This window comes from Trichomycterus rosablanca, chromosome 10 (genome assembly GCF_030014385.1).
Source record: "Trichomycterus rosablanca isolate fTriRos1 chromosome 10, fTriRos1.hap1, whole genome shotgun sequence".
Taxonomy (NCBI): Eukaryota; Metazoa; Chordata; class Actinopteri; order Siluriformes; family Trichomycteridae; genus Trichomycterus; species Trichomycterus rosablanca.
The window spans coordinates 24028256-24055690 of record NC_085997.1 but is presented as its reverse complement, the minus strand read 5'-3'; the positions used below and the strand labels follow the sequence as shown (position 1 = coordinate 24055690).

Genomic DNA, 27435 nt, shown 5'->3' with positions numbered 1-27435 from the left:
ACTATTTTTTATTTTACTTTAATATTTTGCTATAATAGATTGATTAATTAAAGGTAATTACTGATTATGTGGATGTATAAATAAGTGAGAAAATAAGCAATTTGTAATGACACAATACTCAAAGTTCAATTTAGTCTAGAACTCCCGACAGATTGTTAAGATAAGTAAGAACCCTGATCTCCAAAAGTGTTGCTTTTCCTCTTTGAGTGACGTGTTACAACTACATAGTTCTCTTAGCTAAGACAGTGTACAGTCACTGTTTAAATTTTGACAGCTTACATCAGTTGTATTTCTTCTTTTAAAACCCACAAACCACAATTCTTCAGTGACTTCTTAATTTAATAATTTAGTCTTTTCATATTAAATTAAGTGTTTTATCCCAGTAATTACAGAACAATAGAGAAAATAGTGAATGTGGAAGGTTTATCTTAGTTTACACTGCATGTAACATATGTTTTAAATCATCATCATCCATTATTATGAATAGTGGATGCTAACAGCATCAGGGTTAGGCAACCTGAGTTTAAATATCATCTTCAGTTCATTTCTGGTAAAAGTTGTGCAGGTTTTCCCATTGTCAGTGTATGATTCCTCCTGGTACAACTGTGGATTAGCCACTCCAAATTGCCCCATGTTATTAGTAATTACACTTGTACCAACAGTAAAGGTCTACAATATATTGTTCTGTACATGTACACAATGTTCACAATGACGTGTCTCGTCTCACAGCAAAAAGGTCCTGGGTTTGATCCACAGGTAGAGCAGTCAGGGTCCTTTCTGTGGGGAGTTTGCATGTTCTCCCCGTGTCTGCAAGGGTTTACTTCGGGAGCTCCAGTTTCCTCCCACAGTCCAAAGACATGCAAGTGAGGTGAATTGAAGATACAAAATTGTCCATGACTGTGTTTGACATTGAACTTGTGAACTGATGAATCTTGTGTAACAAGTGACTACCGTTTCTGTCATGTACATAACCACAGTGTGTAAAACATGACATTAAAATGCTTATAAATAAATAAAATATTATTATACCAGTCTTTTTAATTTGACATAGGCCATCTTTTAATTAAAGGTTTTAGCTCTTGCTTATCTTACTGATGTTTAAAATCACTACAACCCTTGACTGTCTTTAATTTAAATTTAATTTAAAGAAATTTCCTGCAAATGATCAATAAAGTATCTATCTATCTATCTATCTATCTATCTATCTATCTATCTATCTATCTATCTATCTATCCATCCATCCATCCATCCATCCATCCATCCATCCATCCATCCATCCATCCATCCATCCATCCATCCATCCATCCATCCATCCATCCATCCATCCATCCATCCATCCATCCATCCGTCTTAAGGCCTTTAGCTAGCTGTTGCAGAATTTATCTTAATCCCTGGATTTAGAGCTAAAGTGGTGAATTATTTATTTTATTGCCCCTAAATTTTTAAATAGAGCCTTTAAACATTAGAAATGCAAGCTCAATAACTTTCTTTAAATCCTAATTAATAAATCTACTGGCCTAAGTATACTATAATTTTTAAAACTTCTTATGTAGTGTTTTGCTGGATCTGTATTAACAAAGCAGTTAAGTTGTTTTTTTTATGAACATGCAATATAAATTAAGATTAATATTTGCATTGTAACCCTGAAATTACCAGTCATAACATAAGTCAATACTGCTACATAACTTTAATACAGTATATAGCAATTTTTGCTATGTATCACCTGTGGAGTTGTATAAAGAAGTTAAATTAACAGGGAACAAACCACCTTGGGAAAATACCTGAGTAGTGAAATTCAAGTTCCTGCTAGTTTCCCCAACTCACCAAAAAATACATGGAATTTTCCCCCCATTTTCGAGCAAATTTGTTCTGGGTACGTAGACTTCTTTGCACCTCTCAAAACGACTCTTAGTGTGGGTGAGTGAATAACTGTGTAAATGTGCATGAAATAAATGTTATTAAGATAAAGGTGAAGGTTGTTGCAGAGCTAAGTCTGTGTAACTGAAGATCTTCAGTCCTGAAGAGTGCAATGCTGTCCTGCTGGATGTGATGGGAATCCGCCGTGTATGCACTCACAATGGCCAGAACACACTGTTAGACTTTACTACACACTGAAAGATGATGAACTCTGATCAAAGTCCTTATGCTTTTTATTTGTTATAACTTTTGTTTAAAAAAAAGATTTTATTTTGTGTAAGTGTGGTTTGTTTAATTCTTCTAGTTTTATTTTACTTATCCTCCAGGCCACCCAAGGAGGATGGGTCCCTGTTGATTCTGAGTCCTCTTAAGGTGTCTTTCTTGTAATGCTAAGGGAGTTTTTCCTTGCCACTGTTGCCCCCAGCTTGCTTAACAGGGTTTCTTTTATTAGTTTTGTTTTGGTCATTGATTCTGTACAGTTACTTTGAGACAATGGGACTGTCTGAAAACCTAGTGAGCTGCCTTGCTGCCTACCTAGGTAGCTGCCTAGTTAGAGGATTCTGATAAGACTTCGAACTCATAAGGCAGATTATCTGGATGCACTACTTAGACAACAGTGATAACATCACCACTTACTAAGCTAACAGTTAGGCTCTGGCTGTTCAAACCAATGGACTGAGGCGACACAACCCACTAACATGCCAGCTAACATCTCCCTCTGTGTACCGAAAACAGCTAAATTGTCACTGACAAGCCCGAATTATCAAATAAATTACATTTTCACACCTTTATACAAATTAAAAATCAATAAGAATTTATTTACATTTGAAAAGAACTTCACGGTGGCTTAGTGGGTAGCACTGTCGCATCACAGCAAGAAGGTCCTGGGTTTGATCCCCAGGTGTGGCGGTCCGGGTCCTTTCTGTGTGGAGTTTGCATGTTCTCCCCATGTCTGCATGGGTTTACTCCAGGTGCTCTGGTTTCCTCCCGCAGTCCAAAGACATGCAAGTGAGGTGAATTGGAGATACTAAATTGTCCTTGACTGTTTGATATAACCTTGTGTACTGATGAACCTTGTGTAATGAGTAACTACATATTCATAATTTGTGAGAAGTTGTGCCACACTGAATGCTGGGTTTGCATTCAGCTGTAAGGAAGCATTGAGTACTCCCTCGTCATTCAGTCATTTTTTAGCTTCGAAATAAGGCACCTAGTAGGCAACATTTTAAGGTATCTAAGAATTTAGACAGCTCTTCTTGGGACTAGGGACTAGGAAAACTAGGTTTTCAGACTATTACAGAAAAAGTGCTGTTTAAATAAATTAGATTTGACTTGAATTGATTAAAACGGTGTATCAATAAAGTGCTTTTTAAAAAAAAAAAACCTAGAGTAGTTTTACATAATACATTTCCAACTGACTCTCATGTCTTTCTTGCACCTTGTTTGGTCTCAAATACAGAATGTTTTTCCCACTTCATATCTGAATTACCTTTAAGAAAGAGATGAATGAAAACACTTATACAAAATAAATGAAAGCTTTTTGTAGATGTTCTGAAACTGCACTTGTGAAATCAAGGCTGTGGTTTGATTAAGCTGTTGTGTGTCTGCAGTTGTGAGCCAGGAGAGCCGCGAGGCTCATCTCTCAGCACTGGTGCAGGAGGCTCAGAGGAGGGCGAGCGAGCTTTCGACACAGGTGATGAGAGAGAGCCTCAGTCTAGACACCTCAGACAAGGAGAAGCAGCTCAAGGCCTGGGAGTGGAGGTGTAAGCTCTACAAGCGAATGCGCACTGGTTTCGAGCATGCACGTAAGTGCTGTACACACAAACTTTCTTACTGGAAAGACAGTGGACCTCAGTCAAAATGTTTTATGTATTTACTTTAGTATTTTGCTTTGCTATGTTTAAATCTAAGAAAATGTTTCTGGACAGTTGGGACATTTTGGCTTATTCTCTCTTGGCTCTTTATTTTACTGACAGAAATACAAATGTATCACTGACCAACTTAATTGTATTTTGTAATTAAAAATATTTATAAGCCGCTCAGGTGGTGCAGCAGTAAAATACACTAGCACACCAGAGCTGGGATTTTAAATACATCTTATCGAATCTCAGCTCTGCCATCAGGCTGGGCTGGGCGGCTACATGAACAACGATTGGCAAATAAAATGTAATTTCTTTGTTCATTGTGTCAGTTGGAAAACGGTTCAAGAAAATGAACAAATCACAGATTCTTCATAACATTTTACAAAATGTCCCAACTTTTTTTTGGAAATGTGGTTTGTACTTAACATTCAGATTTTCAGATTATCCGATTTTATTCTGTTAGATCTACCATACAATAATCAAAATGATTAAGACCTGAATCTGATGTGAACGTACATGATCAGGCATAACATTAAGACCACCTTCCTAATACAGTATTGTGTTGGTCCCCCTTTTGCTGCCAAAACAGCCCTGGACTCCACTAGACCCCTGAAGGTGTGCTGCGGTATCTGGCACCAAGATGTTAGCAGCAGATCATTTAACTCCTGTGAGTTGCGAGGTGGGGCCTCCATGGATCAGACTTGTTTGTCCAGCACATCCATCAGATGCCCTATCGACACCTTTCTATCAGAACCAGGATTAACTTCTTCAGCAATTTGAGCTACAGTAGCTTGTCTGCTGACCACACGGGCCAGCCTTCTCTCCCCACGTGCATCAATGAGCCTTGGCCACCCATGACCCTGTCGCCGGTTTACCACCTGACCACTTTTGATAGATACTGACCACTGCAGACCGGGAACACCCCACAAGAGCTGCAGTTTTGGAGATGCTCTGACCCAGTCGTCTAGCCATCACAATGCCGTTCACTTGCAGCCTAATGTATCCCACCCACTAACGGGTGCCATGATGAAGAGATAATCAGTGTTATTCACTTTACCTGTCAGTGGTCATAATGTTATGCCTGATTGGTGTATATGAAACATGCTTATAAATATTTCTTTGCACTTATGCTATGCTGAAACATTGCACACCAATTTGTTACCTGATATAAGAATTTTTCATGCAAAGATGATGACATTAATTTACAAATAAATTAATGTGGATCATAAAAATATTTGAAAAATATTAAGTTTAAATTAATGGTATTTATGTAGCACCTTACACAATAAATATGAAAACACAGCAGGCATTAAATACCAAAAGTTTCAACATGGAGATACAGTATTAATTTCACTAACTCACTCACTCACTCACTTAACCGCTTATCCAAATAAGGTCGTCGTTGGTGCTGGAGCCTATCCCAGCTTTTCAATGGGCACAAGGCACACAGTAACACCCTGGACGGGGCGCCAGTCCATTGCAGGGCAGACACTTGCACACACCCATTCACCTATAGGGCAATTAATCTGACTGCATGTTTTTGGACTGTGGAAGGAAACCGGAGCTCCCGGAGGTAACCCACGCAGACACAGGGAGAACATGCAAACTCCGCGCAGAATGGACCCGGACCTCCCCGCCTGGGGATTAAACTCAGGACCTTTTTGCTGTGAGGCGACAGTGCTACCCACCGAACCACTGTGCCGCCCAGTATTCATTTCTCTTAGGATTAAACATTATGCTATGAATAGCATCTGTTGTATAAAAGCAACACATGGCACAGTTTGCAAAGTGGTTTAGTCATTTATTTCTATTTTTGTTCATTTATTTGGCTTAACTATGTCTGCATGTTTTCTGTATGCTTACACCTTCATGTCATAGGCAGTCGAAGACAAATGACTTCTGAGTAAACGATTAAGTGTTTTTGTCTATGTATCTATTATGAGTCACATGAGTAAGTGTAAAGCGTTCTCTTTCTGGACTGTTTAAACAGAAACATTATCATGACTCATTACTAAATGTGAACAGTTCTCTGCCAACATATGAGGATTTTGTTTCTGTTCTGTAATTGAAGCCAAAGCGCAGGAACTAAGGAATTTGCAGGATTATTTAGGAGTTCTTTGGACATGTGTACGTTCAAGATGACTGTACACGTCTTTAGAATTATGGCTCCTGGTTTTTGTGGCTGTGCCAAGCTCCATAAATGAGAAAAACAATAGGGGTGACAGGCAATATTTAGTCAATCAGCTCTGAGGCATTCTACACGCCTGTCAATAAAATCTAAGCAGCTTGCATGCATGTGGGTTGGAGACGTGGCTTTGGTACACACACACAAACACACACACACACACACACACACACACACCCACACACACCAAGAGGATTTTGAATTTAAATGGTGAGCTTGTGAGCTTTAACTACAAACAGTTGGCTTAAAAATCAGTTCAAACATACACACACCAACAAGAGAATATTGTATCTGAATGTTGTTAGCTTTAACTACAAACAGTTAACCTTAAAAAATCAGTTCAGTCCATTTCTCTATTTAATATTGATTCTGATGATTATCTACGGTGGCCGAGTGCAAAACAAATTTACATTTCAGAAAACAAAATTACAAAAAAACAAAAACAAATTTACAACGAAAGCAAAAACAAATTTATAAGTGTTTGGGTACCCAGTGTTTGTAAATTTGTTTTGGCATATGTAAAAGTGTTTCAGCACTTGTAAATTTGTTTTCGGCATATGTAATTTTGTTTTCTAAAATGTTAATTTGTTTTGCACTTCCCGGCCGCACATTTCTGACGGAAAGGGTAGGTACAATAAACCGGAAGTGCGTGTTGCTTACCTGCTGTCAATCAAACTGTTTCTCAGCGGTAAAGTGAACGGAGTTTGTGATGGTAACGATAAACAAGGTTTTGTCTAGTTCGTGGAAATCATTTTATCCAGTTGACCCGCTATTGTTTTTCTTGTGGAATTAGATAGTTATTAGATAGTTTGTGCAGATGTTTAGACGTGGCGTGTGCATCTCTATCTACCGTCCGCTCTTCTAAACATCTAAGGAATTCCCACAAGAACAACAAAAGCGAAATAATGAAAATAATTAACACAAAATGGACAAAACATTGTTTATTAGAGACGGAACATTTGATACCGAGGCTTTGAAGCTTGTTTCACTTTTGTAACACTGGACTCTTATATTATATTAAAGCAGCAGGAATGTGCGGGACTGATGAAGCTTTGGTGCTGTGTTTTATCTCCCTCACTATATAAGAGACAATCAAACCAGGGTTACCAACCATCCCGTAAAATACAGAATCCTTCTTTATCTGGAGACTAAACGCCGCGTTCAGTATTGAACTGATACAGGACGCGCTTTGTTCCGTATTTTTATCGATGGGAGACAGTGTGATGTGTATAAAACAGAAGGAAACTGCTGTTTAATTAATTATATTAAGTAGTGTTCACTTTTATTCTTAGTAACGCGGTGTGTGCGCAATATAACCTGTGTAATACACCGAAAACAAATTTACAAGTGCTGAAACACTTTTACATATGCCAAAACAAATTTACAAACACTGGGTACCCAAGCACTTGTAAATTTGTTTTTGCTTTCGGTGTAAATTTGTTTTTGTTTTTTTGTAATTTTGTTTTCTGAAATGTAAATTTGTTTTGCACTTCTCGGCCACCGTAATTATCTCTACAGATTGGAGGTCTCTCTCTCTCTTTTTCTCTCCCCTCCCCCATATTCACTGATGTATTGTTTATGATTACCCTTAATGATTAAGACTGTTATGTATCACTGCCTCAGAATCTTATCCACCCCGTACCAGCAGTTTGTATTCATAAGCTTTGGTTCATGTTGAACTGTATGAATTACAAATTGGCCGTCACATATTAAAATCATAGTCTCTGGCTTCCCAGAAACAATTCCCTGGAACGACCCTTGAGCCCGCAAATTGATTGCTTGTTATACCAGCCCTCTTTTGTGGTCTTTTCTGTGTAAATACCTGCCAAGGCAGCTATTACAAATCAGTCATGCTATGGCACAGACGCTCTTGAAGATCAAATTGCTAAAAGATTGCCCATTTTTTGCAGAAGGCTATAAAAAGAATTTCAGCCTAGCTAATGGTGGTGTAAGTAGCTCATTGTGTCTTGGGATACAAATAGTTCAGCTTTAAAGAGACCAAATCAGGGATTAAGATGTTGAGTGAGAGAACCTTAATACTCTCAGTACCAGGTTTTAGCTTTATATAGCTTAAGGTTTTTGGACTGATTTTTTAAAGGTGTTAAAAAATCAGTGTTATTTTAAGGAGGCGTTGCCATAAAATATGTAAAAGGCCTTCCTAAACTGTTGGCAAAATGACTGTTGTTGCCTGCATTAGCAATTCAACATAAACTTAGTCAGTTATCACAGTTATGCTGTTGATACACAATTATATATTAGTGTGGAGGCAAATGATACAAATGTTTTATTGCTTTATCTAACAATAATGCTTTATTATTATTGTTATTTTAATTTATGTTGTTGTAAGCATTAGCATCAAGAAACAGCCCAGCCCAGGTGGCGCAGTGGAATATTCCACTAGCACACCAGCGCTGAGATTCTGCACTCCTCAGTTTGAAACTCGGCATTGCCACCGGTCGGCTGGGTGCCATCTAGCGGGCATAATTGGCAGTGCCTTCATCAGACACGGTTCTGCTAGGGCGGGATGACCAGACTATGTGGGTGGGGTCTTCAAACGCTGTGTAAGGACCCTGATTGGCAGATAGAGAGGCGCCTGTGCATAGTGGTAAAAAAGGGTTCCGCAAAGGGCTGTGCATGGGTCGGAGGAGGCGTGAGCAGCAATATACCCACCTCGACTGCAATCAGGGATCCCCCAGCAGTAGAAGAAAAATTTACTCTGCTAAAATGGGAGAAAATGCATAAATAAATAAAAATATAAAAAACAGCCCAAATGTTTAAAAACATAGAACTTTATACCTTTATAACTGTCCATTTGTTTTATGTTGATATTTAGACCTAGATACATTTTCATATTTTTAGTATGCATTTTCACTTCTGCCTTTAATGGGACGGTGCTTTAAACCACCCAAGCAGTTCTTGACGTAGCATTGGGGTCTTTGCTGCATTTTAATATTACAAAATGATGCTTGATCAATATAGTATAATAATAATTATTATTATAATAGTAATGGGAGATTAGCTATTTTAAAGTGTCCCTAGGTGTAATTTAGTAATTAAGTAAATAAACATGTACTGTCTGACAATGGGTTAGGAACCAATTATGTGTACTTTATACACAGGAGTGTAGTAGCTTGATTATTAAGGTTTATTACTAGTGATCAGAGGGCTGTTGGTTGCCATTGTTACCACTGTTAGGCCCTTGATCAAGACCTTTAACTTTAAACTGCTCACAATTGTATATAAAAATTTACATTTAGTGGGTACTGGTAGCTCAGTTAATGTACTTAACTTGTGATCACTAGTCCCTGGTTCAAACCCCACCCAAAGTTGTCATTTTTGGTTCCCTGAGCATCTGTCATAGTGTTAATGTATTTATCTTTTTATTATGTACACATTTGAATTGACTAAATCAATGCATCACTTAAGTTGTGCTACGCAGGCTATAGAGATGTCATGTCATAAGCTAACACAATATAAATTATATAATATAAAAATAAATATAATAATCATATCTTCGTAGATAGGTGCCCAGGTGGCACAGCGGGATATTCCGCTAGCACACCAGCACCAAGTTTCTGAAATCCTTGGTTCGAGGCTCGGTGTTGCCCCCGGTCAGCTGGGTGCCATCTGGCAGACATAATTGGCAGTGCCTGCAGCAGATACTAATTGGCCACCGTATCTGCAGGGTGGGGGCCGGACTATGTGTGGGTGGGTGGCTCTTCATACGCTGTGTAAGGACCCTGATTGGCGGAAGAGACGCATGTGCAGAATGCAGGGGTGAGAAGAGGAGGGCTGTACATGTGTCGGAAGAGGCATGTACAGTGACGTGCTCTCCTTGGATGCAATCTGGTATCTCTCAGCAGCGGAAGACAAAATTGAGTGCGCTAAATCGGGAGGAAAATGTGGAGAAAATGCATTAAAAAAAATATATATATTTTTTTTTTTAATAAATGGGTTATACTAGATTGATTTATTTTGTTCCGCCAGCATACTGCATATGCAAAAAGGGCAAATATAATATATAATAATTATTACTAATTTTATTTAATAATTTTAATATTTTATTGAATTTTTATGCTTTCCAGAATTGACTATCCGTTTTTAGTATGTCTTATTCTACTGCTAGTGCTTGTCTATGTGGATTGCACAGTGCGTGGCAGTAAGATGTACTTGTTGAAGTGGGTGTCCACATTTTGCCACGTCTATCACATGCACAAACTGTATGGTAAACAACTGTTTTCCATCCCACTTGGCAAAACCTGTTTTTAAGCAGAACATGGAATGGCAATCTATGAATAACAATCAGGATTGAATGAGCTGCTGAAATTGGAGCGGAAAACACAATTGATGGACGTCCTCCCACCCTGTAAAATTTCATTCAGGCTACAGACAATGTAACAGTGTTAAAGTGTTAATTAATAATTCCACACTGATGGTCCTTGTGCATGTAAGTATCATTGGGAATTAATTCAGGCTCCATTAGTGACATTTACATTTAGCAGTTGCTAGTAGTAACACGCTTGCAATCCAAGATTTAATAACAAGCTCGTCTGCAGGGCCAAACGCGTGAAGGCTCAAAAAACTGTCCGTTGCTAAAAATATTAACCTCAAGTGTTAAAACTACTATGAGTCATTCCTTGGCTGGCAGCTCTTTTGCACCATGGCTCCATGTTTGATCTGTCACCACTGCGGCCATATTTGGGAATGATGTCATATTCATCATTCATCTGCAGTCAGATTCAAAGCCGATCGACACTACATGTGAAATCTGCTCTTAGTCCTGACGGTTTTGTTTAACATTCGTTGTTTTTCTTCCATATTGGGTCTCACCTCAAATATGAATGTAGCAGAAATCTGTTTTACATACTTTCCTGGTTACAGATTTGGACTGAAAGAATCATTCAATTTAAATCAAGATGTACAATTTGTGTACACCAATCTGTCTGGGCTGAGTGCTTTATTTTCATATCAGACGTTATAGCCAATAGTATATGGACATCTCACCATTAGCTTGGTGGATATCCCATTTTAAATTCATAATCCACCCCTCACTTTGCAGCTACTCCTCATATATTTGGCACATTCCAAGCCATCCCAAAAGTGCTCAGGGCTCAGTCATGCCATAACAGGTTAAAGCCCTTCTTACAGTGACCTGAGGCAAGGCCATGTATTAAAATTCAATGGAGCTCCCTTTAGAAGAGTAGAGCCTGTTATAGCAGCAAAGACGTAAAGAACTCCGTTTTTGACAGCCTATTCAAAAACAATATTCATTAATATGCAGTTGGCAACTCTTTACAGTGATAGTGATAACCTCGACCCTTCTGGAAAGACTATCCACACACTTTTAAAGTGTGTCTGTGGAAATCCCAACAGTGCTCATTAGAGTTAGGTTTAGGGCTCAGTCATGCCGGTACAGGTTAAAGCCCTCCTTACAGTGACCTGAGCCAAGGCCATGTATTACAATCCAATGGAGCTCCTTTTAGAAGAGTAGAGTCTGTTATAGTAGCAAAGAGGTGTATTCGACAGCCTATTCAAAAACTATATTTGTTAATATGGAGTTGGCAACTCTTTGCAGGTATAACAGTGATAACCTCCACTCTTCTGAAAAGACTATCCACACACTTTTAAAGTGTGTCTGTGGAAATCCCAACTGTGCTCATTGGGGTTAGGTTTAGGGCTCAGTCATGCCGTTACAGGTTAAAGCCCTCCTTACAGTGACCTGAGCATGTATTCCAATCCAATGGAGCTCCTTTTAGAAGAGTAGAGCCTGTTATAACAGCAAAGGGGTGTATTCGACAACTCTGTATGTGACAGCCTATTCAAAAACTCATTCATTAATATGGAGTGGCTTCTCTTTGCAACTATAACAGTGATCACCTCCAACCCTCTGAAAAGACTATCCACACACTTTTAAAGTCTGTCTGTGGAAATTTGTACCCACTCAGACAAAAGAGCAAAGACATTCCAAGCCATCCCAACAGTGCTCACTGAAGTTAGGTTTAGGGCTCAGTCATGCCGGTACAGGTTAAAGTCCTCCTTACAGTGACCTGAGCCAAGGCTATGTATTACAATCCAATGAAGCTCCTTTTAGAAGAGTAGAGTCTGTTATAGCAGCAAAGAGGTGAAGAACTGTGTTTTTGACAGCCTATTCAAAAACTATATTCATTAATATGGAGTTGGCAACTCTTTGCAGGTATAACAGTGATAACCTCCACTCTTCTGAAAAGACTATCTACACACTACTATATACACTATCTACAAGTGTGTCTGTGGAAATCCCAACAGTGCTCATTGGGGTTAGGTTTAGGGCTCAGTCATGCAGGTTAGGGCTCAGTCACAGGTTAAAACCCTCCTTACAGTGACCTGAGCCAAGGCCATGTATTACAATCCAATGAAGCTCCTTTTAGAAGAGTAGAGTCTGTTAAATCAGCAAAGAGTGAACAACTCTGTATTCGACAGCCTATTCAAAAACTATATTCAGTAATATGGAGTGGCTTCTCTTTGCAGCTATAACAGTGATAACATCCACCCCTCTGGAAAGACTATCCACACACTTTAAAGTGTGTCTGTGGAAATTTGTACCCACTCAGATAAATGAGCAAAGACATTTCAATAGACATTCCAGTTATTTAAAAAAGGTGGTCAGTGGGGTTGAGGGCAAGGCTCAGTGTAGGCCACTTGAGTTCCACCTCAACAAACTTGTCAAACTATGTCTTTTTTATGGAGGATGGGGGGTAGAAAAGAGCTTTCTTCAAATTATGCTATACTACAGGCATATACAGTACAACTGTTAGCATTGGGTGTGACTTGAGTACATGTACTCACTAAATAGGGATCTGCATCCTTTAACCCATATAGTGTGATGATGGAGTGGAAATCTCTTTACAGTAGACACCACCAGCCATGAAGTGTTAGAGGAAGTGACCTACCTTCATTCATTTATTGTCTGTTCTACCACTGCTTTATCCTATAAGGGGTCACGATGGGTACAACTCATTTTGGAGAAAGGTATGAAACACCATGGTCAGGGGGCCAGTCCCTCACTGGGCAATTTTACTAACTCCAGTTAACCTGACTGCATGTCTCTGGACTGTGGGAGGAAACTGGAGCTCCTGGAGGAAACCCACATAGACACAAGGGGAACATGCAAACTCCACAAAGAAAGGACCCAGCTCGCTGTACCTGGGAACCAAACCCAGGACCTTCTTGCTTTGTGCTACCCCAGAAGTGAACTTGTGCCACACTGCTTCAGGGTTCAATCCTCACCTCTGGTTAATGTCTCAGTATGGTTTAGCATGTTGGTCTGTGTTGTTTCTCTCATGGTACTCTATTTTTCTTTCTCTTTCCAAAAACATGAGCTGAGTGGATTGGTGAGTGAATGAGTGAGTAAGCCTAAGGTGTCTGGCCTGGACTACCACTGAGTCAGTGTTTCTGTAATAGGCTGCTACAACAAGCTACCTCACACTTACTAACACCTAGGTAAAATTTTGAGTAACCAGTCCACAGGGAGCTGGGAGAAAACTGTTATACCTAGAGGTAATTTACTCCAGAGGCGAGGTTTAAACCAGGTCCCCAGAAACGATGTTATTATACATCACCCACATTACCTCCTGGGCCACTCTGCCTCCCCTAGCAAGCCAGATCAGCTTAAAGTGGTTAATATGAATGAATAGATTTCCAAACAAGGTTTCAAAGCATGGTATTATTTTTTCCAATAGTTCCATAGTTGAACTTTGACCTTTTCTTGCAGAGGTTCCAGAGGCTCCGTCATCTGTGCATCTAACTGTAAGCAGCAGCACATCCCTCATTGTCACGTTCCAGGAGCCGTCCAGCATGAATTCAGCTGTGGTTACAAAATACAAAGGTAAGAATTTCCTCTTTTGCATCATGATACATGCTGTGGCTGTTATCTGCAAAAACACATCTCGCTCCAGCCTGAGCGAAAATGTCACTGACAATAGATTTCTCATTCTCACTCTTCAAAGCATATGAAAGCACACGAAGCAGTTGTATGTCTTCTGAGTAAATGCAATCAATATATTCTTTTAGTTTTATGCTGCTTTTTAGGGCATGGACTTATTCTGCTAGAGCAATATAATTATCGACATATCCTTTTCACCTGAGCTTGTATTAATCTATGCTCTCATCTTGTTTCTTCTGTGTGGTTCGGATTTCTGGCAGTGGAGTGGAGCTGTCTGAAAGATTTCTCTTTGTTAGCGGGAGAACAAATCCTTGAGAATCTTCAGTCTCTGAAGTACACAATATCAGCACTTACTACGGTAATTGCGAAAATACTTGATTTAAAGGTCTTGTTCTTTTTCTCTGAAAAGCTGATCACGAGGTCAGTGTAAGCAACAATGAATGAAGACATGATTTCCTGAGAATAATTATTTATATATATATATATATATATATATATATATATATATATATATATATATATATATATATATATATATTTATTCTCAGGAAATCATGTCTTCATTCATTGTTGCTTTTATATATACAGTATATAGTATAAAGCAAATGTAGACTTTACAGCCCTGATTTACTTAGATCTTAAAAATGTATATGTGGGTGGAATGTACAGCTTGAATGATAATATATAATCCAGAATAATAAGTGGAGAAATATGCAGATGCTTTTGTTTGTAGACGGGCACATGCTTTTCCCATCATCCCACTATGCTATTCTAAGTAATTATTTTTATACTAGGAAGAAATTCAGGATGAGATGTTTCTTCATTACATTTACACTGATCAGCCATAACATTAAAACCACCTCCTTGTTTCTACACTCACTGTCCATTTTATCAGCTCCACTTACCATATAGAAGCACTTTATAGTTCTACAATTACTGACTGTAGTCCATCTGTTTCTCTACATACTATTTTAACCTGCTTTCACCCTGTTCTTCAATGGTCAGGATCACCTTAGAGCAGGTATTATTTATGTGGTGGGTCATTCTCAGCACTGCAGTGACATGGTGGTGGTGTGTTAGTGTGTGTTGCTGGAGTTTTTAAATACCATGTCCACTCATGGTCCACTCCTACCTTTTATTAGACACTTCTAACTAGTTGGTCCACCTTGTAGATGTAAAGTCAGAGACGATGGCTCATCTATTGCTGCTGTTTGAGTTGGTCATCTTTTAAACCTTCATCAGTGGTCACAGGATGCTGCCCACAGGGCACTGTTGGCTGGATATTTTTGGTTGGTGGACTATTCTCAGTCCAGCAGGGACAGTGAGGTGTTTAAAAACTCCAGCAGCGCTGCTGTGTCTGATCCACTCATACCAGCACAACACACACTAACACACCACCACCATGGCATTGTCACTGCAGTGCTGAGAATGATCCACCACCCAAATAATATCTGCTCTGTAGTGGTCCTGTGGGGGTCCTGACCATTGAGGAACAGCATGAAAGGGGGCTAACAAAGCATGCAGAGAAACAGATGGACTACAGTCAGTAATTGTAGAACTACAAAGTGCTTCAATATGGTAAGTGGAGCTGATAAAATGGACAGTGAGTGTAGAAACAAGGAGGTGGTTTTAATGTATGGCTGATTAGTGTGTGTGTAATTACTGCCTATACATTTATTTTACCTTTACCCTGCAAAATGATGCCAAGTAATATAAAAAAAAAACTTCTGTAACGTAGACTAGTGTAAAATAAACAAAAACATTTACTCTATTGCAGTAAATAAAAGAACCAACTTTCTTCTTTGTTTGCATTTGTGTCCTAAAGGGAATGAAATACTACGTCCAGGTATCTGCCTACAACATGAAGGGCTGGGGACCATTACAACCCTCTACACCTTCTTGTGCTAATCCCTCCAGTAAGTAAACATAAGTTCAAACATAGAGATATTGTAAAGTGTGTGGTTCGTTTTACTGGGTTTTGTTTAGTGGCACATTAGCCACCAAAAAGGTGATTGAGCCAGTGACCAACCCACTTAAAAAAGGCAATTGAGACAGTGACCCTCCCATTTAAAAAAGTTAATTGAGCCAGTGACCTTACCACTTAAAAAGGTGATTGGTTAATGGCACTGTAAGATTGCTTTGGTGCTTTAGATACCTGTTAAGTACAAACAATCTGTGGCTCAGTTGGTCTCACAGCAGGAACGTCCTTTCGGTGTGGAGTTTGCATGTTCTCCCCGTGTCTGCGTGGGTTTCCTCCCACAGTCCAAAGACATGCAAGTGAGGTGAATTGAAGATACAAAATTGTCCTTGACTGTGTTTGACATTAAACTTGTGAACTGATGAATCTTGAGTAAAGAGTAACTACCTGTCCTGTCATGAATGTAACCAAATGATGTAAAAATTCTAATAAATTAATAAGTACAAACAATCACTAAAACATGGAAAAAATCTGCTTCAGATAAAGGGATTGGACAAAATAATGGAAATGTCTTTAATGTTATATTAATATAAAGGATTTAACACGGAGCAAAGCCAGATTTACCTACAGAACAGCTTCAATCCTAAAGTCTGGTTTATGATGTTTTGTTATGATGAGTATTTAAAAAGAAAATCTTTCAGTTCTGAAGTCTTCCAACTTCTGTAGTGTAGACTTTTAGTTACATCTACACCTACATTCTTCAATGTTTAATGCAGTTGAGGTCAGATCTCTGTTAAGGACACTAGTGTGGACCTTCTTTAAACTGTTGGATCTATTTTAAATAATTAAAATTATATTTCTCTTAGCAATAGGCATGGCTAAAACACCTTAAATTAATAATTAAGAGGCATGTCTACATACTTTTCGCCACAGTTTATCTGCCTGAAATATGGACATGTGTATGAGCAATCCCCCACAACACAGAGGTCTAGGTTTTATGTCTCTTATTCGTCATCTTACAAAGTGACATTGTTCAAAGAATGTAAAAACTTTTGACTGGTCCTACAAGTCTGTCATCAACAATTTGGTATTTTTAAATCTGAAATATAAAGTTATATGTGTTAGATCTCTGTTACGTTACCATTTAATGATCAGCTTAATAATCCACACCTAACGTTCGTGACTTAGTAAAGTCAAGATGAAGTTCCTTTCCTATGTGCTGTTTTTGTTATCTTACAACACATGTACTAGCTAGCTAGGTGCACCGTCTCTGTGGCCACAGCTTGGAATATAGTCATAGCTTTTATCCTTGAAGATCTTATACATGGACAAGGTCAGCACGACTGTTACAACCAGAACGTTCATGAAGGTTATAGTACATTTGTAATTAAGTCAGAATTCAGACAGAGATGAATGTTTTTATTGCTTTATTCAAAATAACCTGAAATGCATTCACTACTTTTACAGGCCTGTCACGACTTAGTTACCGCACTCTGCTTCTACTATTCAATACATCTGGCTTCAAGGTGCTTTATTTAATGCAGTGATGAGGAAGAAAAGCCGGCAGGCATCTCATTGCCGGTTTCTAGTTGTACATCATGTGACAAATCAATCATCATAAGGACTCAGTGTTAATATTAAGCCTTATAAATGAAGCATTTTATAACCCTGGAGTTTTAATTGTAAACTTTCTGTATAAACATAATCTTAAACCTTTAATGTTAAGAAAGGGGTTAATCCTGTTTGCATTGAGCGTATGTGTAGTGATTTGTCTTTTTAACTGCTGTTTTTAAGCTGCGGGTTGCAATTCTCTAGTGGCTCATTGAGCTTTAAACATCACTTGGTGGGTCTGATTTGGTAGTCTGACAAACTAAGGTACACAGTCAAAAAAAGCAGAAAAGACGAAAAGCAGTCAAATCAATCTCCAATATTGAGAAAAAAATGAGAAAAGTTTTGTCTGTATATGGTGAGATGAAAACCATTAATAACTACAGTGGGGCCAAAAAGTATTTAGTCAGCCACTGATTGTGCAAGTTCTCCTACTTAGAAAGATGAGAGAGGTCTGTAATTTTCATCATAGGTACACTTCAACTATGACAGACAAAATGAGAAAAAAAATCCAGGAAATCACATTGTAGGATTTTTGGTCAATAACAAAAGTTCAACTCAATACTTTGTAACATAACCTTTGTTGGCAATGACAGAGGTCAAACGTTTCCTGTAAGTCTTCACCAGGTTTGCACATACTGTAGCTGGTATTTTGGCCCATTCCTCCATGCAGATCTCCTCTAGAGCAGTGATGTTTTGGGGCTGTCGCTGGGCAACACGGACTTTCAACTCCCTCCACAAATTTTCTATGGGGTTGAGGTCTGGAGACTGGCTAGACCACTCCAGGACCTTGAAATGCTTTTTACGGAGCCACTCCTTCGTTGCCCGATCTGTTTGTTTGGGATTATTATCATGCTGGAAGACCCAGCCACGTTCCATCTTCAATGCTCTGACTGATGGAAGAAGGTTTTGGCTTAAAATCTCACGATACATGGCCCCGTTCATTCTTCCCTTAACACGGATCAGTCGTCCTGTCCCCTTTGCAGAAAAACAGCCCCAAAGCATGATGTTTCCACCCCCATGCTTCACAGTAGGTATGGTGTTCTTGGGATGCAACTCAGCATTCATCTTCCTCCAAACACGACGAGTTGAGTTTTTACCAAAAAGTTCCATTTTAGTTTCATCTGACCACATGATATTCTCCCAATCCACTTCTGGATCCACTGTCCACTCTATTAAGACACTCCTACCTAGTTGGTCCACCTTGTAGATGTAAAGTCAGAGACAATCGCTCATCTATTGCTGTTTGAGTTGGTCATCTTGGAGACCTCCATCAGTGGTCACAGAACGCTGCCCACGGGGCGCTGTTGGCTTGAGGATTTTTGGTTGGTGGACTATTGTCAGTCCAGCAGGGACAGTGAGGTGTTTAAAAACTCTATTAGCGCCGCTGTGTTTTATCCACTCATACCAGCACAACACACACTAACACACCACCACCATGTCAATGACCCACCACCTAAATAATACCTGCTCTGTAGTGGTCCTGGTAGAGTCCTGACCATTGAAGAACAGGGTGAAAGCAGGCTAACAAAGCATGCAAAAAAACAAATGGACTATAGTAAGTAATTGTAGAACTACAAAGTGCTTCTATATGGTAAGTGGAGCTGATAAAATGGACAGTGAGTGTAGAGTTAATAGCTCTTACTAAATTTCTGCCCATACCATTGCAAGTTCCCCACCATACTTAACCATACCAAATGCAAATAAATAAATATGCAACACCTGTGGTGGAAAAACCCTTAATTAAATACCTCAAAGACTGGATTGTGAGTAGAAAAGAGTTTTAATCTTGTCTGCAGAGAAGGATCACACTGACAGAATCTCACACAGAGGCTCTGTGAATGCAATAACCATAATAATAATTCTAAACATCCTTATATTCTTCAGTCAGTGACCTTGTAGGACAGTGGAAGATTCCACCATTAACAGAGATTTCTTTGCTAGAACATAGGAACTGGTCTAAACCAGCTAGAACTGGGTTTTGGAGGTCATTCAATGCAATTGACGCTCTACTTATCACGTACACCATGTACACAACCAGTAACATACTACTTTAGCAGTATTCTTGAAATATGACTGGCAATCATGCGCTAAGCAAATCTACATTTTCTAAGTAGTAATTGATTATGTATTAATACTTCTAGTGTAAATTAACTAGTGTTCAAGAGCTCAGTAAGTTTTAATCTAGAAGTTCTCTGACACCATCTTATCAGTTATTTTTATTAGATGTTTGTACATGTATAGCTGCCCTGGTTAACAACACTAGTTACAAAGTTTTGAATGACTATGAATACAAAATCTGAACAATAACTCTTTAGAAGCTTTTTGAATAACTGTGCAAAAGCATGGACAATCTCAAGGATACATGTCCAGCAATAGACAATTTCAGTCTCCTGTGTCGTCATTAAGTACATTTAGTACATTAGCTGACGTCCTTGGAAGTGAAATGTAGAGAAAAATTGAAAGAAGATTGCAATAAAGGATTATTGAAATGGCAGATAATGAACCTTGTTTAATATAATAATGTTTCATTTCAGTCCTAACTTTACAGACACAGGCTACAGTGTCAGCTCACACTATCCTTCATCATTTGTCTAAAATGGGACATTGTGGTAGAAGACCCAGGAGGATCTCACTGATAAAAAAAAAAGCCAATTTGGAGTTTACCAGAACTCACCTGAGGAAGCCTTAATACTTCTGTGCGAATGCCCTCTGAACCAAATGAAATCTTCTTACATTCACATTTTCTGCATTTAGCAGAGGCTTTTTACCCAAAGCGACTGTGGCAGTATCCTGTATAAGCAATTGAGGGTTAAGGACCTTGCTTAAGGGCCCAACAGTGACAACCTGCCAGTGGTGGGGCTTGAACCAGCAACCTTTTGACTTATCCAGCACCTTAACCGCTAGGCTACAAGTGCTCTTGGGAAAGCTAATCATTGTACCGTTAACAGAAAATAAAACAAGGTCTTTAAAGAAGTGAACACAGTCCCTACAGTCAACCATGGTAAAGGTTTGTAGATGTGTAGACTGTGCCCACAACTAGGGGCACAGTTGTGGCCTAGTGGTTAAGGTATTGGACTAGTAATCCAAAGGCTGCTGGTTCAAGCCCCACCACTGCCAGGTTGCCACTGTTGGGCCCTTAAGCAAGGCCCTTAACCCTCAATTGCTTAGACTATATACTGTCGCTGTACTGTAAGTCGCTTTGGATAAAAGCGTCTGCTAAATGCCAAAAATGTAAATGTAGATGTTTTGGTATTTGATTTGCTGATTCTGGCACTGGATGCCTTGACTGTTTGGTTGGCATCATGAAATTTTAATACTGCCAAAGAATTTGGTGCACAATGTAGGGCCTTGTGTCAAAAAGCTGGTTCTCTGTCAGAGTTCCTCAGCAAGACAATCACCCAGAAGTGGATTAGGAAAATTGTTGAAACGTTGAGTTCTGAGGTGGCCAGCAATAGGTCCAGATATAAATACCATCAGACACCTGTGGAGGGGTCTTAAAACAGCAGTTAGGAGAAGGCACACTTTAAATTTGAGAGACCTGGAGTTGGTAATGCAAGAGTGGTCCAGCTTTCCAATAGAGATTTTTTTAATATGTAGGTTATTGTTTGGTTGTGATAAATACTAAGTTGAGGGTGCCAGTAATTTTTTGTAGTCTATTTTTCTTTGTGAGGTGTCAGAATTGACTTTTTTATCAGTTTGTGTTGTTCCAGTGCAAACAAACCAAAAAAAATCAGAATACCAAAGCATTTGCAATTGCAACAATTGCCTATGAGAGAAAAAAAACATTGCCAGTATTTTGACCATGACTGTATATACATTGGTCATGACTGTATATGTAATTTGTAATTAAAAATGTTTGCACTGTAACTAAATTACTAACCTCTGACGAGTTACTCTTGATAAATCTTGCCCAAACATCTATGGCTTTTGTGGTTAAGCCATGGTGGGTTTGAAACTCTGTGGTTGTACTGAGGGCAGATGGTTTTTCAGAGGGCAAAATAACAAAATCTCAGAGGTGTAATATGAACTGTGTGTGTGCGTGTGTCAGACTGGAAGGAGAGCGATGGTAGGGAGTCCCGGAGGAGAGGCCACATTGAGGCCATGGAGAGGCTGCTCCAGCAGGTCCGCGCCACACACCAGCACTACAGCTGTGGAGGTACAAACACACCGGCACACCAACAACTATTTTATACCCTTAATGTTATTGTTTATGCTTTTAGTTTTATGCAAATGTTGTATGCACTTTTGGCCAATTTAAATATGTAAACATCATTAGCTGTGAACACTCAATCACTCACTCACTGTCTTAACTGCTTATTCGATTAGGGTCGCAGAGGGGTGCTGGAGCCTATCCCAGCTTTTCAATGGGCGCAAGGCACACAGTAACACTTGGAATGGGCACCAATCCAGCGCAGGGCAGACACACACACATACAGTGTATCACAAAAGTGAGTACACCCCTCACATTTCTGCAAATATTTTATTATATCTTTTCATGGGACAACACTATATATAAACTTGGATATAACTTAGAGTAGTCAGTGTACAGATTGTATAGCAGTGTAGATTTACTGTCTTCTGAAAATAACTCAACACACAGCCATTAATGTCTAAATAGCTGGCAACATAAGTGAGTACACCCCACAGTGAACATGTCCAAATTGTGCCCAAAGTGTCAATATTTTGTGTGACCACCATTATTATCCAGCACTGCCTTAACCCTCCTGGGCATGGAATTCACCAGAGCTGCACAGGTTGCTACTGGAATCCTCTTCCACTCCTCCATGATGACATCACGGAGCTGGTGGATGTTAGGCACCTTGAACTCCTCCACCTTCCACTTGAGGATGCGCCACAGGTGCTCAATTGGGTTTAGTCCATCACCTTTACCTTCAGCTTCCTCAGCAAGGCAGTTGTCATCTTGGAGGTTGTGTTTGGGGTCGTTATCCTGTTGGAAAACTGCCATGAGGCCCAGTTTTCGAAGGGAGGGGATCATGCTCTGTTTCAGAATGTCACAGTACATGTTGGAATTCATGTTTCCCTCAATGAACTGCAGCTCCCCAGTGCCAGCAACACTCATGCAGCCCAAGACCATGATGCTACCACCACCATGCTTGACTGTAGGCAAGATACAGTTGTCTTGGTACTTCTCACCAGGGCGCCGCCACACATGCTGGACACCATCTGAGCCAAACAAGTTTATCTTGGTCTCGTCAGACCACAGGGCATTCCAGTAATCCATGTTCTTGGACTGCTTGTTTTCAGCAAACTGTTTGCTGGCTTTCTTGTGCGTCAGCTTCCTTCTGGGATGACGACCATGCAGACCGAGTTGATGCAGTGTGCGGCGTATGGTCTGAGCACTGACAGGCTGACCTCCCACGTCTTCAACCTCTGCAGCAATGCTGGCAGCACTCATGTGTCTTATTTTTTAAAGCCAACCTTTGGATATGACGCCGAACACGTGGACTCAACTTCTTTGGTCGACCCTGGCGAAGCCTGTTCCGAGTGGAACCTGTCCTGGAAAACCGCTGTATGACCTTGGCCACCATGCTGTAGCTCAGTTTCAGGGTGTTAGCAATCTTCTTATAGCCCAGGCCATCTTTGTGGAGAGCAACAATTCTATTTCTCACATCCTCAGAGAGTTCTTTGCCATGAGGTGCCATGTTGAATATCCAGTGGCCAGTATGAGAGAATTGTACCCAAAACACCAAATTTAACAGCCCTGCTCCCCATTTACACCTGGGACCTTGACACATGACACCAGGGAGGGACAACGACACCTTTGGGCACAATTTGGACATGTTCACTGTGGGGTGTACTCACTTATGTTGCCAGCTATTTAGACATTAATGGCTGTGTGTTGAGTTATTTTCAGAAGACAGTAAATCTACACTGTTATACAAGCTGTACACTGACTACTCTAAATTATATCCAAGTTTCATGTCTATAGTGTTGTCCAATGAAAAGATATAATGAAATATTTGCAGAAATGTGAGGGGTGTACTCACTTTTGTGATACACTGTACACACACCCATTTACCTATAGGGCAGTTCAGTTTCTCCAATTAACCTGACTGCATGTTTTTGGACTGTGGGAGGAAACCGGAGCTCCCGGAGGAAACCCACGCAGACACAGGGAGAACATGCATTTTTGCAAATGTTAATGATTAGTTATATTGTGTCAGATAAATGTAGATCCTTTGCTATTATGTAAAAGTTTAGCTTTGCCTCTCTTTCTTACATGTCGTAACAAGTTAAATCATCAAGTTTTAAGACTTTACTAGCTTTACTAACTTTACTAACTATCCAACATAACAATTATTATTATTATTATTTGATATGAAATATAACCACGGTGAAAGTTGAGTAAAAGTACCTTGGTCTGTAAAGGCCCACAACTTAATTGCATCTTCAGTCTAAAAATTAAGCCATGAAGTTTAAAGAACATGTCTGTGGATCTCTGTGACAAAAAAACGTGGCAAGACATAGATAAGAGCAAAGATATAAAACAATAACTAAGCATTTGTATGTTCTCAGGTCCACAGTGACCTTATTATATTTGCTACTGAAGCTAGGCACCACAATTAACCTTCCTACATTTGGCCAGCTCACCAAATTTGGCATTTTGGCAGAAGGGCTTTTGCCAAAGAGAGCTGTGCAGAGATTTATAAACCTGGCAACCACACAACCATCTCAAGTCAAGTTAAATGTATTTCTATAGTGCTTTTTACAATAGACGTCTCAAAGCAACTTTACAGCATCTACGATCGACAGACAAAAAACCCTGTTAAGCAAGCCTAGGGCAACGGTGGCAAGCTAAAACTCCCTTAAAATTACACGAAGAAACCTTGAGAGGAATCAGACTCAGCAGGGACTCATCCTCCCTGGGTGGCCTGAAGAACAAGTTAAATGAATTAGACCTACACAAAGTATACATGCACAAAATTAATTTAAACTAAAAGTTATAACTAGCAAAAAGAATAAACAAGCAATTGGAGTTCTTAATTATTCAGTCCAGTCTGTGGTTAAGTCCGTAGCGAGTTCTGGACATTTTCGGTGCAGCACACCAGGTTCCCGTCATATCTACAAGGAGCTGCATTGTTGACACAGCAGTCTCGACTTGCAGTCTTCAACCATCTCTGCAGCACTTCCTAAATCAGGCCTTTTTTGACAAGCAACATGAGCAAAAAGATTCTCTGGTCTAATGAGACTCTTTGGGCAAAACAGCCAGCACTATGTCTGTTGAAAAAGAGGCATTGCACATCACCTGGCTAATACCATCTCTATAGTAAAACATGGCAGTGGGAGAATTTTAGCTCTGCTATTTGTTGCTTTTCAGCAGCATTGACAGGTAGACTTGTAAGAGTTGAGGGACAGATGAATGCAGCCAAATACAAATAAAGGAAAATTCTTTTAGCACTGGTGCGACAGTTTACTTTTTGACCTGACAATGACCCGAAGCATACAACCAAAACAAAACTCCTTTGGCCTCAGGTCTGTATTGCTTGCTGTACTGGGACACTCAGTTAAGAGGCACAGCCATACATCCCTACTTGCCAATCAGTTGTAGGGGTACAACTGAGCATCTGTTAAAAATGGCAAAACATTAAATATATTTATTGATTTAACACTGAGGTAAATGTTACTTTGACATGGATAAAAATAAAGAAGTAATTAACTCAAGTTTTTTTTTTACTGACAATCATTTTAAGTGCACTTTTTGAACAATATAAATAGAAATAGTTGACATCTATCCAGTTTTGCACCGTTTGCAAAACTGCATCCACATTTCTTCCTCTGACATATTTTTTAAAGCTTATCTTCATTCATGCTTTAAAATACAAAGAAAAGTCAGGATGTTTTGTAAAATCCAATAAAAAAAAAGAATCTGTAATTTGTTCTATAAAGAAATAAAGAAAGGGTTTAACTAACCAACTCCATTGTTTATTTTAAATGTAAACAAAATTGAAATTTGATATATTATTTCCTATTAATTCCACTTTGTTTGGGAACTGAGGATATGGATTTTGTCCCATCCTTGCTTGATAAGATTCCTGTATTGATCCACATGGAAGAGCTTCGAGTGTTACAGCAGCTTCAGCACAGAGTAAAAACAGTCAATACAGTAATAATAATTATAATTATATATATATATATATATATATATATATATATATATATATATATATGCCGATCAGCCATAACATTAAAACCACCTCCTTGTTTCTATACTCACTGTCCATTTTATCAGCTCCACTTACCATATAGAAGCACTTTGTAGTTCTACAATTACTGACTGTAGTCCATCTGTTTCTCTGCATGCTTTGTTAGCTCCTTTTACCCTGTTCTTCAATGGTCAGGACCCCCACAGGACCACCCAAGAGCAGGTATTATTTGGGTGGTGGATCATTCTCAGCACTGCAGTGACACTGACATGGTGGTGGTGTGTTAGTGTGTGTTGTGCTGATATAAGTAGACAAGACACAGCAGTACTCATGGAGTTTTTAAACACCTCACTGTCAAAACTGACAAAAATATCCAGCCAACAGCGCCCTGTGGGCAGCGTCCTGTGACCACTGATGAAGGTCTAGAACATGACAAACTCAAAGAGCAGCAATAGATGAGCCATCATCTCTGACTTTACATCTACAAGGTTGAGAGATTTTGCATCATACATTTCCAACTAGACTTATCTGCAGGCAGAACAATCAAGCACACATCCTCTGTGTCTATAAAGCCACATGTTTACAGTATTGTGTATAGTAAATTGAAAAATCTTTCTCAGTCTTAAATAGAAAAATGTTCTTTTGGAATTTATTCACACTTCTCCCACGAACTTCGGCACAAAGCAGTGAGCCATGACTCATTTCTGTTTGCAAAAAGCTTAAGGTGATTTCTTTTATACTCATGATATCCTTACCTGATACATGCGTATTGTGGAACGTTTTAAAACTGTGTTCCTTGAACATCTTGTAATCTTTACTTTTTTTGTCCTGTCCCAATTTTTTTGAGTATGTTGCAGGCTTTAAATTTAAACTTTGTTTATATTTACAAGACACAATTAAGTTGGTGAGCCAATACATTAAATATCAGATAAATATGGGATCACAGATTTTACAAAATGTCCAAACTTTTCTGAAAATGGGTTTTGTTTTGTACATACTACTTCATCAAATCTTTAAGTGCAAAGACAAAACACATTATGTGTATACATTTACATTTACATTTTCAGCATTTAGCAGATGCCTTTATCCAAAGCGACTTACATTACAGTATGAGCAACTGGGGGTTAAGGGCCTTGCTCAAGGGCCCAACAGCAGCAACCTAGCAGTGGTGGGACTTGAACCAGCGACCTTTGGATTACTAGTCTAGGCTAACCACTAGGCTACGGCTTTAAATATTACAGGTGTTTGGACACCTGACCATAAGCTTGTTGGACATCTCCTTTCAAAAACAAATGGTATTAATATAGACTGACCTTTATGTGATCATTGTGTGTGTAAATTTGTGCCCATTCAGTCAAAAAAGCATTTCGTAGGCGCAGCCGGATATTCCACTAGCACACCAGCCCCGAGATTCTGAATACCTTGTTTTGAAACTCGGCGTTGCTTCTGGTCGGCTGGGCGCCATCTAGCGAGCATAATTGGCAGTGCCTGCAGCAGACACCAATTAACTACCGTGTCTGCTAGGAGGCGGGATGAGCGGACAATGTGGGTGGGCTCTTCAAACGCTGTGCAAGGACCCTAATTAGAAGATAGAGGCACCTGTGCAGAGTGCATGGGCAAAAAAAAAAAAGGGTCCGCTGAGGACTGCGCATGGGTCGGAGGAGGCGTGAGCAGGAAATATACCTTCCTCTAATGCAATCAGGGATCCCCAGCAATGGAAGACAAATTGACTAGGCTAAATTGGGAGAAAAATGGAAGAAAATGCATAAATAAAAAATAAAATAAAAAAAAAAGCATTTTTGTGACTGGACACTGATGTCCAGTTGATTTCTAAGCTGTTCAGGTGGCTGAGGTCA

The 27435-nt window shown here is 39.4% G+C and overlaps 1 protein-coding gene across 1 annotated transcript in view; it reads left to right on the top strand.

Annotated features, from left to right (window-relative positions):
• Positions 1-27435, top strand: part of ankfn1 (ankyrin repeat and fibronectin type III domain containing 1) — a 91390-nt gene that overhangs the window by 23265 nt on the left and 40690 nt on the right. The window contains exons 4-8 of the mRNA XM_063003939.1: positions 3528-3722; positions 13715-13828; positions 14146-14243; positions 15711-15801; positions 21463-21570. Of these exons, the coding sequence (XP_062860009.1) occupies positions 3528-3722; positions 13715-13828; positions 14146-14243; positions 15711-15801; positions 21463-21570 (606 nt within the window). The remainder of the gene's footprint in view (positions 1-3527; positions 3723-13714; positions 13829-14145; positions 14244-15710; positions 15802-21462; positions 21571-27435) is intronic.